A 14,312-nucleotide genomic window follows, 5' to 3' on the forward strand; every position below is an offset into this window, starting at 1 on the left:
GGGACTTATTCAATGGGAGTTGTTATGGAGAAAATAAGAGAGATAGTATCATGTTCATACATAGCAGGATAATTTATAGAATATTTGAATTTTATTGATAAATAAGTAAAATATTTTAATATTGAAACAAAGGTATAGCTACATAATGGACTAGTTATCAACTATAAAATGTTAATTTCAGGAAAATGAGTGGAAGTATAAGTTAATATGTGAAGTAAAATCAACCAGACTGAGAAACACAAATATCATGTTTTCTTTCATATGCAAGATTTGCATCTTAAAAAAAAAAGAAAGAATTTTGTAAGTGTAAAATAGGAGAACTGCTTGTGGATGAGAACCAGTGAGAGAGGGGAAATGTAAAATAGATGTGTGTGTGTGAGTGTATGTGAATGATTATGGCATTTATATGCATGTATGAATATAGAATAATAAAACCCATTTTAGAAGGTAGAAGGGAATTAGAGTAACGGAAGTGGTACATTTGATCCAAGCACATTATATATATGTACAGAAATATTGTTATGAAATAGCTGAGATTTGTTTTGAGCCACCACTCCTGGCTCCTCGTACACACACGCATGTACACACACACACACACACACACATACACACACACACTTTTTTTTGCCTGTCCTAGGGGCCTGGGTGCTGTCTCTGAGCTTCTTTGTGCTCAAGGTTACCATTCTACCACTTCCAGCCTTTTCTGAGTAGGTTATTGGTGATAAAAGTCTCATGAACTTTCCTGCCCAGGCTGGCTTTGAACTGTGATCTTCAGATCTCAGCTTCCTGTGTAACTAGGATTGCAGGTGTGAGCCACTAGTGCCTGGAATATATATTTTTTAAGCCAGACTATAGGTTGCATGGTTTTCCTCATTTGTGGTAGCTAGAATGTGCCTGTAAATCTACAAATAAACATACTGGATGGTACAAACAAAACAAAACAAAAGCTAAGCAAAGCAAAAACAAACACTGGGACCTGATAAATTATACAGGCATTAAGACAGTGAGACCAAAGGAGAATATTCTTAGGAGAGGAACACAAAGGCACGATACGTATGTATATCTGATTATAATATAAATAATATTTATAAACAATATTTATCAAAATGAACTCCAGGAAATGGAAACAATAGGTTTTTCCCTTTGTTGCTGTTTTCATTTCATTTTTGTTTTGTTTTGTTTGTTCATTTATCTGCCTTTGGGAAGGTAAGAGGGGGTCACAGAAACGATGGGACAAAGGGTGAACAGAGGCAGCAGTGGTTCTCACTAGACATTATGTTGAAAATGAACTGTTCAACTTGTGCGTGGAGATGGGAGGGGAAAATCGGGAGAGAGCCAAGGAAGGTGTGACACTGTGCAAAAAGAAATGTACTCTTTATCTGACTTATGTAATCCCTCTGTACATCCCCTTTATAATAATCATTTTTAAAAAGCATGAATAAAGAAGAAAACATCTCCCCCTATGCCAAAAAATACTCTGAGAGAAAGAGGAATCCTTTTATTGAATCAAAACTTTTTTTTTAATAGAGGGTGATGGTAAAACGAAGTAATGCTGGTACAGATGAGTGCTGAGTGGGCTGGAGGAGTGGAGTGTGTGTGTGAGGTCTCTCTACACAGCAAGATGAAGGAAAACTTGTAGATCAGTTGAAGGCTAGCACTGAGACTTGAATGAAGACAGAGAAGCGATGTAAGGAGCTGGAGCAAGAACTTTTTTTTTTTTTTTTTTTAAGCAATCACTGCAAAGGCTGTGAGATAGAAATAAGCTTATGGGATAGAGCAAAAGCCCATGGCGCCTGAAGCATAGGTCAGAAGGACATGGGAAATTCCTGAGTCCCTTTTTGGGGATATTGAAAGCGTGCAAGACAATCAGAGATCCTTTTTAGACAATATTTACAAACCCTGTGTTTGTGACTTCTGATATGTCGATCTTTGGGAGGCAAACCTGTGCAGTGAACAGGAATTATCTATGGCTTATAATGGACTCTTGGGAAAATGCCCAAGAAACTCACACGAATTTTTAAATTGTTCTGCTGCTGTGTCCTGGGCACTATATTTAGCACTTTAATGTATCAGTTCAAATCCTTATAATGACTCTGTGAGATGATTATCTCTGAGATGATTATCGATATTTCCATTTTTCCAGGGAGTAGATGGGAATTAAAAAATTAGATTGAAGTCACTCAGCTATTAATAATACTGGTTATTACTGAAATTCAGATCTAGCAAAATTCCACAGACATGGAAGCTGCCTAATTTAGTGATGGGCGTGGTTTGTTGCCAAATCCTTGTTTCACAGCTTTAGTAGCTGGTGGTGGTCTCAACATGGACAACACTCTAAAATTTCCTTCCACCTGTTTCTCTTGCTAAGGATATAAGCATCCTTGGGTAACCTTTGTCAAGAACAAGCAAATCTCTTGGAGTTTGGAGGTGTAAATAATGTGATAAAGTTTCACTTATTGCAAGTAAAAGTAATCCTTATTGCTTTATATTATGTGCTCATCATTCCAGGAGTTTTTGGGATTTTTCTAAATGAGATTATGTACACATCTGAAGCTGCAAATGGGGGAGAAGATGGTCTAAGGTGGGAGTTCATTTTTTACTTAGCAATTACTTATGATGTCTTATCCTAGGTACTCACTGAGTTGGTCAGACAAGAACTCTTAACTCGAGGCACACATATAGAGTGGTGACCTCATTTTTCTCCTTGAATATTTGCAAATTGGAACAATTCCTGCGTGTGTGTGTGTGTGTGTGTGTGTGGTGGGGGTGTTAGAGGGAAAGTGATAGCAAAGTTACCTATAACACAGGATGAAAATTTCACTCAGATGCAAACCAGAGAACTCAAGTTCAAGTGAAAAAGAAAAGAAAGGCTTTTATATTCAATCCAGAGGACACAACAGAAGCTGAGCCTGGGCTCTGCTCCAGGTCCACGGCTCTTGAACGCACTCTACAGCGCACGTGGTCCTCATTCGGCTGTGAAAAGTCCTTGACCTCGTCCAGGCTTTGGGTTCGCCCCTTCCATTCCAGTCTCGCTCGGTGCTGCGGGCCGGGATTTACCTGCACAGCCCCCAACTGGGCTCGGGCCTGCTGGGTCGGCCCTGCGCAGGGGAAGCCCGGGGCGGTGTCGGGGCGCGGCGTCCCCTCCCACGGGCGGTGGCGGTGAGTGCGGAGCGGCAGCGGGAGGGGGGGGGTGGGGGGCGGGGACACAGGACAGCTCCGCAGGATCCGCCACAGGGAGGTGTGCAGGCGCCGGCCCCGCCCACCCATGCAGTTCCGGTCACGTGCCTCACGCGCCGCCCAATCAGTGCTCAGAACGCTTAGGCTCCCGATTCAAACTGCGGCGGGGGCGGCGCCCGGACCGGCGCTGGCTGGCGGGGCGGCCGGGCGGGCGACGTGGGGGCCATGGAGCACCGCATCGTGGGGCCCGGGCCTTACCGCGCTACCAGGCTGGTGAGTTCGTGTGCAGAGGCCTGGGTGGAGCCTCTTGCTCGGAGGTCTGCCCCCACGGCAGCCCTCCTGGCGGGCCGGTCCTTGCTTCGGCCGGGCGGGCCGGGCAGCGGTGGGGCCCTGGGTGGCAGGTGCTCGGACGATGCTTCTGGAAGAAGGGCCGGTGGGGCCAGCCGTCCCGGAGGGTGCAGGGCCGCCCCCGAGGCTGGCGGAGTGTGCCTGGCATTATACAGGCGGATCTCTTTCCCGTTTTTTCCTTTGGAACTTAACCCTGCTCCCGGGAGCGGGGCGGCGCAGCCTGCCTGCGACCTTAGGGCCACCGGCCCCTGTAGGCCCTTAGGCCACCTCACCCGCTGAAGGAGCTTAGGTAGGACCTTCAAGTCCCCCCCCCCGCCCCCCCGTAGGCCCCTACCCCTGTAAGACCTTTGCCACTTCACCCCCTCTAGGACCTTAGGGCCACCCACCCCCTGTAGATAGGCTACTGTCTCCCCCCTCCCTCCCCCCCCCTCCCCGCAACACTTACGGTTTGTGGTAGTGGGGTGTGTGTGTGTGTGTCCTTCCTGAATGACGCTTGTTGACACTTGACAAAGTTTTCTAACTGTCCAGAACTGAGGTGGAGCTTTCAAGCCGCTTCGTGTTTCTGTTTCTGTTGTCTCCGATTTAGCTGAGAAATTAGCAGGGGTGGATGGTCTGAAAGAGTTTTTTGCAGGCTTTGATGGTAAAGGATGATGATTTCTCTCGGATTAACTTTTAGTATTCAGATGTCCACTTGCTCTGCTTATGACCATGAGCAAGCAGGTTTGTTTGTTTGTTTTTAACTGATTTCTGCCTCAAGGATTACCATAATGGAATAGAGTGACATCTTGGTAAAAGTTCATGACAGTTTTTTTGAGGACTTTCTCTGGATGCTTAAAAGGTACTTTGGGAGGAAGACTGTTGACTTCGTGGTCTGTCAACCACTTTGGGAAGCATCTGACTTGGAATTGAGTCTCATTGTTCTGTATGCCTTAGGAATATGTAGGAAAAGGTAGGAATTAAGGTTTAAACTCAATCATATGTGCACCATGTGAAAATATTGGGAAATGGTTTCCTCCTCTTTCTAGAGCCAGCCACACTTTTTTGCCCATAGGTTGGAAGACCATGTCTGGTAGGAGAAATGTTGAGGGCTGATGGTTTTTTACTTATTTGGCTCATAAGCCACTTTGAAAATCCAATAAAAATTACCAATCCTCTTTACAGATAAAATGCAAAAGCCACATATTCATGTTATCAGGGGACTTTAAGGTATTGACCCATTTGACAAACCAACAACCAAGTCTTTCCTTGTGGTTCTTTGAGTCAGCAATCTCAGCTGGACTTAAATCATTGGTTCTTCTAATGGGATTCACTCATGTGCCACAATCATCTGGTCATGTGAGCAGGGGTAGTATGTTGACTCAGTCCTGGGTTAGTTGGGCATATGTCTCTAATATGTTAGCTTAGGCATCTTCACATAGTGCCCTTGTTGTTTCAGAATAGCTAAATGGCTTAGACTTGTGGCTTTTTGTTCAACTCTCATTGGCCAAAGGAAATAAAGCATCTTAGTCTAGAAATTCAATCCTATTGCTTAATAGTAAGGGTGGCAAAACAATGCAATAAATACAAATTTACTGGCTAGGCATGTTGGTATATACTTGTAATCCCAGCTACTCAGGAAGCAGATAAGAAGATTGTAGTCTGAAGCTACCTAAGTATGAGAAACTAGCCAGGGCCAGCGGCTCACATCTGTATTCTTTCTTATTCAGGAGGATCAAAATTTGAGGCTAGGCTGGGTAGAACAGGTCAGTGAGACTCCTATCTCCAAAATAACAAGCCCCAAAACTAAGCTGGAGCATGACTTAGGTAGTGGATCTCAACTGAGCAAGCAAACTGAATAAGCATGAGATGAGTTCAAACTCTGGTACTACAAAAGGAAAAAAAAAGGATTTTTTTTTATTTTGGTATGGCGAAATCAAATGACTGTCCTACTTCATGAGGAATATGGAAACAAATTAGCCATTTGCTATCACTTAATCATTTTGTAACCCATGATTAAATAGCTAAGAACTTTTTTTTTTTGAGGCAGGATCTCCTATGTTTCCTCAAGCTTTTGCACAAAGCAGTCCTCAGCCTGCAGAGTGGCTGGGTTTGCAGGTGTATGGTACCATGCCATGTTAATATTTTGTTTGCTTGTTTGTTTTAAAATTTCAGGCAAGGTTTGGTGCATTTCACCCTGGCCTTTTAACTTACCAATCATTCTAGGCTGACCTCCAATTGTTCACTATTTTAAATAAAGGACAAAGAAAATCCTTTTTCTGAAAATTGCTTAAGTCTGGTCTTGCCCTTATGCTGTGACATGCTCCTGTGGTATGCTTTCTGTTAAGTAATGTTTTATTGGACTGTTTCTTATTCCTTAGATTATGGACCTAAAATAAGATAGATAAATTTGTTTTTAAATTATGAAATGGATCATTTTCCCCTACTTTAATCTCTTCAAATATTATATATTATGGGGAAAAAAGACATTCTCAAGCTGTTTGTTTTTGTTTTTTGTTCATGTATAATTGTTTTCTTTCTAATTGTGCCTGAGAATAGTGTACTCTTAGATTAAAGATAATTTAACTCCCTCCACCCTCCGGTAATGAGGATTGAACTCAGGACTTCAAGCATACTAGGCAAGTATTCTGCCATTCAAATTATGACCTTTTGTTTGTATTTTGGTTTTGAGATAGGGGTTCTCTAACTTTACTTGGACTGGTCTTAAACTACCTGTGTTTCCTGAGTTTTAGGATCATAGAAATGCATTATCATACCTATCTGGAGATATCTTGAATGCTCATTAGCTAAAAAAATGGATGAAGAAATTATGAACACTCATAAGTATGGGTTGGGATCTATAGATAATGACACGGAAAGACGCCATGGTATATTAATGGCAACAAACATGTGATTAATGCCATTTCATAAAAAGGAAATAGTAACAGAGAATAACATACATACAGACAGGGTACACTTCTGTTTTTATGTCTTTGTTCAACAGGTCTGGAGGATTGGAGAGACAGACAAACTTTTTTCATAGACTTCTGTAGTACCAATAGGTATTATTCTTTCTGTAATTGAAATAGCAAGTACAAACACTGACCATCTTGGGTCAATTACTAGATATATTTAATCATATTTGGAAACATTGAGTCCCAAGGGTCAGGTATTATGTATCTAAATGATGAATAAGATATTATGCATTATATTTAGTTGATAGTGATTTTGATAATTCCAATCAACATAAAATACATGAAGATCTTTTCATATGCCTCCTCGTATTTGTTGAAGACTGTTTGGGTGAAAAAATTATGAGAAATGATAGGTAGCTGTCAGTAGAGCATTACCACACATCCCTGGTTAAAGGCAAGTGAAGATTAGAACCTGATGCTGGTAGTTCACCTCATATCCTAGCTACTCAGGAGGCTGAGATCTGAGGCTCATAGTTTGAAGCAAGCCAGGGCAAGAAAGTCCGTGAGACTCTTTTCTAATTAGCCATCAACATAGGAGCTTGAACTCAGGTCCTGGTCACTATCCCTCAGCTTCTTTTGTTCAAGTCTAGTGCTCTGCCACTTGAGCCACACCTTGACATGTGTGTGTGTGTGTGTGTGTGTTTGTGTGTTTCCCCGTAGTTTATTGGAGATAAGAATCTCATAGAGTTTCCTGCTCAGGCTGACTTTAAACCGCAACCTGAAGCCTCTTGAGTAGTTAGGATTACAGGCGTGAGCCACTAATGCTCAGCAAATCATATTTTTTTTTAAAGTTACCCAGTCTCAGGTGTTTTGTTATAGAAGTAGAAAATGGGATTATGTACGTTTATTGCTAATCAGCTTCATATTGTAAAATCTCTTAAGAGAATTCAACAGAACAGATCTTATTCTTAGACCAAATACTTAAATAACATTTGCCAAATTGGGTGCCCTGCTGATTTTCTTCTGAAGATTTCTTTTTAGTTGTAGTATAGATTGAACCTTATGCATTCTTTTAAGAGATTATCCTGGGATTTTATGCATTCAACAGATATGTAAGGAACAGTTTATCTTTTACAAAAGAATGTTATAGCTGCCTTCTGAGGTAGGCAGGTAGATAAAAACTCAGGCCTACGTTCAGGGTCTCTCTTTTTTTAAATTTTTATTTTTTTTATTGTGAAAATACTGAACAGAGGGGTTACAATTACATGGGCAAGATAATGAGTACAATTCTTGTCAAGCATTATAGCCTCCTCCTTTGTTTCCCCTTCCCATTCCTTCCCATCCTCCCCCCTCCTGCCCCCCCCACCAAAGTTGTAAAGTTCATTTTCGACATAACGACTTGTACATCTCATTGTTGCAATGGGTCCACCTGTATCCCTATTTAAACCATTTGTTTTTCCCCTTCCCTTCCACAAATTATACCGACAACAAATACAGTGAAAGCAGGGGTTATACTGTGGGGGAGGTTCAGGGTCTCTTTAAGGACTGTCTTTCTACTCTTCCTCGTTTAATTCTAGCCATCTTGTTACACTTTTCTTTTCTTTTTGGGTCCGGTCATGGGGCCTGAACTCTGGGCCTAGGTTCTGTCCCTCAGCTCTTCAGCTCAAGGCTAGCGCTCTACCACTTGAGCCACAGTGCCACTTCTGGCTTTTTTCTTTTTGCTTATGTGGTGCTGAGGAATCGAACCCAGGGCCTCAGGCATGCAAGGCAAGCGCTCTACCACTGAGCCACCTTCCAGCCCCTATACTTTCCTTATATTTGTATATACTCTCTCTTTTACTCATTTGGATTTCTGAGATGTAACCCCATTGTGAGCTGAGAAACATCTGTATCCATCAGTTCTACCATTTATTAGCTGCATGGTTTGGTGTAAATTCCACAACTTCTATCAGATACTTATTATGAAAATTAAATGTACCAAGATCATGGGAAGAAAATTTTGGAGCACATTCTAAGTTTCCAGGGAACAAAAATGATTCAAATGTTTATATATTAGAAACAAAGACTAGGCAAGAGCCTCATGATGGGTTGTGATGTTTAGGAGGATGATGTTTAGGAGGGATGCCAAGACCTTTGCTTGTGTGAGCCCCCCTCCCCCATCTGACTGGCAGGACACTGAATAGCTCATCATGTCCTTGAAGATTCTAGTATAAGCTAGTATTCTAGGCTTTTCTGATTCATAAATTCCTGTCACTGATGTAATTTTACACATAAATAAGGAAGAAGGAGTGTACCAAAGCCTGTGGCTTATATCTATAACCCTAGCTATGTAGGAGGCTGAGAGCTTAGGATCATTGTTTAAATCCAGCCTGGGCAAGAAAGTCCCTAAGACTCATTTTCAGTTAAACACCAGGAAGCCAGAAGTGGAATTGTGGCTCAGATGGCAGAGTGCTAACCTTGAGTAAAAAAAGCTCAGGGACAGTTAGTTGACAGACTCCCAAGTTCAAGCCCCAGGATTGGCACACACAGAAAAAGAAAAAAGAAAAAAAAATCTTGGAAGCAGAAAACGTCATGAATTAATAATTCTAGCAGTCGGAATGATTCCTACCATCCCTTGCCAAGAAAATTTCACTATTGTGGAGAAATAGGCATGTGGGAAGAAGAAAATATTCAAGGACTCTTGGTACACACCAGATGATACACCTGGCATGCTTGTTAAGTTTAAGAAAACATTCCTAGAGGTCCAATTGCATAGGTCCTGTATACTTAAAACTAGATCTTGCCAGCAAGTAACAGTGTGGTTTCCGAGGTCCTGCTTTGGAGGAGTTTTGGTCCTGCTAAGTCAGTTTCATTCATGATGCTGCCATCTGCTGTATTTAGTGGGTGTTACACTGTTAGAGATTTTTTTTTTCCGCCAGACGTAGTTGACGTTGATACCTAATTCTTCTAATAAAAGTAGACTGTCCTCAAAGATGTTTCTGTGGAGCGGATGAGGTGTAGCTGGAGGTTATGTCTTAGTTGGCTGGGAAATCCTCCCAGTGCATCACTGTCCTAGCTGTGGCATTTCTGGAGGAGCCTGCAGTGAGTGTCATAGCAGCTCGCTCTTGGCTGTGAAGGCACAATCTGCTGAGACTGGCCATCGGTGCTCTAACTTGTTTGGAAGAAATCTATGTTTGCATAATCGAAGCCTGACATTGCAAAGGTGAAGGAGACAGTGTAGCTTCAGTGGCCCCAGATAACCCCAGACTCAATTCTGGATTTTATGCTGATCCTGTGCCAGAGGAACTGCTTCTGGGGCATGCCTTCCCACCTTTGTGTGCAGCTGTGTTGGCAGGGTTTGCTTTTGGTCTGGTCACATCTTTGTTTTTATTCACTATAAATTCCTACAGAGAAATATGAACTATGCCAGCACCATGTGTTTATCAGCAGAACTCAGGCTAAACCTTGGCCAGTGGAAACTCCACTCAGGGGTCTTTCTAATATACTTGTACAGCTTTAACAGTTTCACTTACCCTGATAATAAAACAACAACAACAATGATTCTAATGGCTAAAGTTTATGAAGCACCTGCTACAGGACAGGCACTGACAGGCTTCGTGCACTTTATCTGTAGTGTTTGTAAGAACTTCATTAATTACATCTGTGCTTGCTTTGAAACTATCACCACCATTTATTTCTCTAGAACTTTTCTTTAGAATTTGAAGGCTGCAGGGAAGAAGGCTTCATCTGTTATTCAAGCAGATTTTAATAATTTTTAATTCTCTTTGTCTGCCCATCCATCTAACTAAAGGCCTCCTCAGAATCTCTACCACTGTGCTATATCCCCAGCTTTCAAGAAGGTTTTTTTTTTTTAAATGGAAACATTGCACTCATTGGGATGTAACAATGTTTTAAAGACTTTCAGTTGAACTGGCCACTAGGGGCTCATGCTTGTAATTGTAGCTACTCAGGAGGCCGAGATCTGAGGATTGTAGTTTGAAGTCAGCACAGGCAGGAAACTCCACGAGACTCTCATTTCCAATGAAGCACCCAGAAGCTGGAAGTGGAGCTCTATGGCTCAAGTGGTAAACTGTTAGCCTTGAGCAGAAAATCCAAGCCCTGAGTTTAAGCCTCAAGACTGGCACAAAAAACCCCAACCAAGCCATCAGTTAATTACTAAATACTTTTGCCTCCTTTTTGCCCTAGTGGAATGAAACTGTGGAGCTTTTTCGTGCCAGGATGCCGTTGCGGAAGCATCGCTGTCGGTTCAAGAGCTACGAGCATTGCTTCACAGCGGCTGAAGCTGTGGACTGGCTGCATGAGCTGCTGAGGTGCAGTCAGAACTTTGGCCCAGAAGTGACTCGCAAACAGACTGTCCAACTGCTGAAAAAATTCCTCAAGAATCACGTTATTGAAGATGTCAAGGGGAAGTGGGGTCAGGAAGACTTTGAAGACAACCGTCACTTATACAGGTAATGGCAACATGTAAATTCCTTCTTGGGAGGCCAAATGGGCCAGAGTCTGGAAACTTTCTGATGTGAAAGATCTGATCTTGTCTGTTGAAGCATTGGTTCCATCTGTGATGTGTGAAGCAGGGAACTAAACGTGCTGCCAAAACTGCAACTTATCATGGATCTCAGCACACCCCAGTGTAGTCTTTGTTGCAATGAATTTTCAGTTTGGATTTTTTTTAAATGCCTTTTGGTGTCTACAAAGATGGCTGTAATGACTTAGTACTTCTGAGGAATCTGAGAGGTGGAACAATGGTACCTCTGGGTTTAACTCTGCTGAGCATCAGGGATTGGTGTATATAGGGACTTAGTGCAGTATGTCTGATTTTTTAACAGTTCAGGGCCCAAATCAAGAATTGTGCTCAGATTCCCTAATATTTCGAATGAGTTCTGACTATGTAAGTCTGCTTTTCTCAATGTTTATGTTCACATTTTAGTGCTATTTTATGAGGTAGATGCTTACCATCAGGTAACCTGAGCAAAAATGGAGATGGCTTTTCTTCTTATTCTTTCTCATTGCACGATAGGCTATTTTATTGCTGGCAGCAGAAGATTCGGGCAATAGGAAAAGGCTTAGGAGGAATGAAGTCATATAAGTCAGGAAGACGGAGTGTTGACTTAACCTGTGGAGGCCAACCAAAATAAGAACTGAGAAAGATTGACAAAGGAAGGGAGAATACAGACCCTCTCCACCCTCCTTTTCTGTTTTTTTTTTTTTCTTTTTAAACTAGGGTTTGAGCTCAGGGCCTTTCACTTGCTAGGCAAACAGTTTACTTGTGTCATAATTATATATATATATATAAATGTAATGTAATGACATTTTTTCAGTTAGAGTTTACAAATTATATATATGTGCATATATATGTATATATATGCATATATATGTGTATATATACAAATTATATAGGTATATATACATATATATACACATATACATATATAATATAATATATAATATAAATTATATATACAAATATGTAATTTGTAAACTCTAGCTGAAAAATGTCATTACAACTTATTTAGTGAGTTGTAACTTACTTTAGTGAATATATTCTCTGAGACACATGGCATTGAGTAGAGATAACCTGGATCTTTTATACCTGTACTATCTCTTTTCTCCCCTCCATCCCTCCTTGGACTAGCTGTTAAGAGAGGGAAGAGCCGGCTAAGGGTGGTTAGGAGTATGCAGGACATAGGGATGAGAATACATATTACTGTGCATTTACAATCAGATTTCCTTATTCCATTTCATCAATAGTCTGCAGTGAGCAGATGTCATGACTCATCTAGGCACGTGTCTATTTGGTGGTTATTTTTGGTTTTGATGATTCTACTTTTAATTAAGATCCTGATTGGCCTCGGTCTAGGTCTTAAGGGCATTCAGGAATCAGGCAGCAGAAATCCTGGCCCTGGTTCCTTCATGCCACACTGCATTGGAGATTCTTGAGTGATTATTCTCTTGGGAGACTAATTGCTTGTACCCCATCAAGATTTAGCTAGAACACTTCTAAAAGATTCTCTGGTTGGGTAACTTCCAATCTGTTCTGTTATGACCTGAAATTGGGTATCTTCCAAAGAGGCTGTGTGAGTCCTCAAGAGAGTAAAATAGGAATGTATTCCAGAAGCTGTCTACCAGCACTGACTGTTAGGAAAATGGAAGGGAAAGGAAGGAAGCAGGCCCGACTCAATCTTGCATAGGCAAGGACTGTTTATTGAAGAACTGCGAGGAGCAGCAACTTTCCCATGGGATCAAAGGTTTGTTCCAGGGGATGGGGTTGGAGTTAAGGCTTTTATGGGGCCTGAGCCAGGAGACAGAGGTTACTTGATTTCAGCATAGGGGAGATGACTGCAGGTGCAGGCAAGGAATAGGGTAAGTATAGTTATAATTGATTTCCTTATCCAAAGTCTCAAGCTTTTTACTGTTCAAACAGCTCTACATTGGTCTTGCCTTGACAGTTTGACTTTCATGGGGTCCAATACTCAGTCTTCCAACCTCTTAACCCTTTTCTGGTCTCATAGCTCAGCCTCAGAGCCTTATAGGCGAGGCCCACAATGATTCAGAATGTTTACAGTCAGGCTCAGTTTGGATTGCCTTGCATATCCGTGCAAACCTGGAGTTTTGCCTGAGATCTGCACGCATCTGGAATAATAGAGTGGGGGTGAATCCTTCATATTCCATCTTTAAATACATAAAAAGATTGGGCCAAGCGGGTAGAGGTAAGTCCTTCACTGACTGCTGTTTCACTTCTGTATTAACCCATAATTATGTGTACCCCTAAAAAAATAACATGTACAAGACATGTTCTGTCCCTCCATTAATATAGCTATCCCACAGCATCTTGGTTCCGGGATCCCCTGGGGATCCAATAGAGATGGTTTAAAGTATTGGGGGAAGATTGTGTAGGTTATATGCAACTGTTGCACCATTTTACATCTATCTATCTATCTGTCTATCTATCTATTACTGATCATAACTTACAAAATGCAAATGCTCTTTAAATAGTTGTTATACTGCATTGTTTAGGAATGACAAGAAATAAGAGTGTGTGTTCAGAACAAATGCCTCCATTGTAGGCCTCACTGCATAGTACGTGAACAAGATGTACAAGACCTGAGGCAAATGATGTTCTCCGCTGGATAGAGACAGATTGTGAGATGGTGAAAGTTTGCACAGGCAGGGCCTGCATATCACTTCATTCATGTTGACTCAGTGTGGAACTTGGACTGTGGCAAATTCAATTTCTGCTTTGTGGAATTTCCTGGACTTGTTTTTTTTCATAGATGACATCTTGATGTTGTTCAAGTATGATCCTTGAACTCAAGTGTGATCCTCTTGTGTAGTTGGGACTATAGGTGTATGTCACAGTCCCTGGCTGGAATTTGTTTTTTAAATATTTTTGACTCATGCTCCATTGAATCTAAAGACGCAGAACCCATGGACATGAGGGGCTAACTGTAATATCACATACCACCTCCAATCTGGTTAATTTAATAGAATTTTTGTGAGTCAGAAAGGGAACAATAGTTTCTTTCTTTGTTTGCCACCTGAAGATACAGTATAGCCTTTTAATATCTTGAGTGGCAGCTATGTAAATTCATCTGCCTGCTTTTGCCTGTTATCTAGAGTCTTTGGGATAAAGTCTATGTAGACAAGTAAAACATTTGCCTTGTATTGAGAATGAGCTAATGAGTGTGGAGCCAGCTGTGGGACACACACTGGCTTCCATGATGCTTGGGACCCTGCAGTAACATGCCAGTGTCCTAAGGAGAGCTGCAGGGCCACAGTACCTGCATAATGCTCAATGTACATACGTGAAAATACAGCTAGGTAGTTTCAGGGCATGAATGGGTTGGGATAAGTGGGGAGGGGAGAGAATAATAGATGGGATGACCTTGATCAAGGTGC

General features: G+C 41.7%; 1 protein-coding gene across 1 annotated transcript in view; it reads left to right on the forward strand.

The window, feature by feature from the left end:
- The first annotated feature begins 3,367 nt into the window (after positions 1 to 3,367).
- Depdc1b (DEP domain containing 1B) overlaps positions 3,368 to 14,312 on the forward strand; it is a 63,706-nt gene continuing 52,761 nt past the window's right edge. The window contains exons 1-2 of the mRNA XM_013025236.1: positions 3,368 to 3,450; positions 10,602 to 10,867. Of these exons, the coding sequence (XP_012880690.1) occupies positions 3,403 to 3,450; positions 10,602 to 10,867 (314 nt within the window). The 5' untranslated portion in view covers positions 3,368 to 3,402. The remainder of the gene's footprint in view (positions 3,451 to 10,601; positions 10,868 to 14,312) is intronic.

The sequence above is a fragment of the Dipodomys ordii genome, unplaced genomic scaffold (genome assembly GCF_000151885.1).
Source record: "Dipodomys ordii isolate 6190 unplaced genomic scaffold, Dord_2.0 Scaffold83, whole genome shotgun sequence".
Classification (NCBI taxonomy): Eukaryota; Metazoa; Chordata; class Mammalia; order Rodentia; family Heteromyidae; genus Dipodomys; species Dipodomys ordii.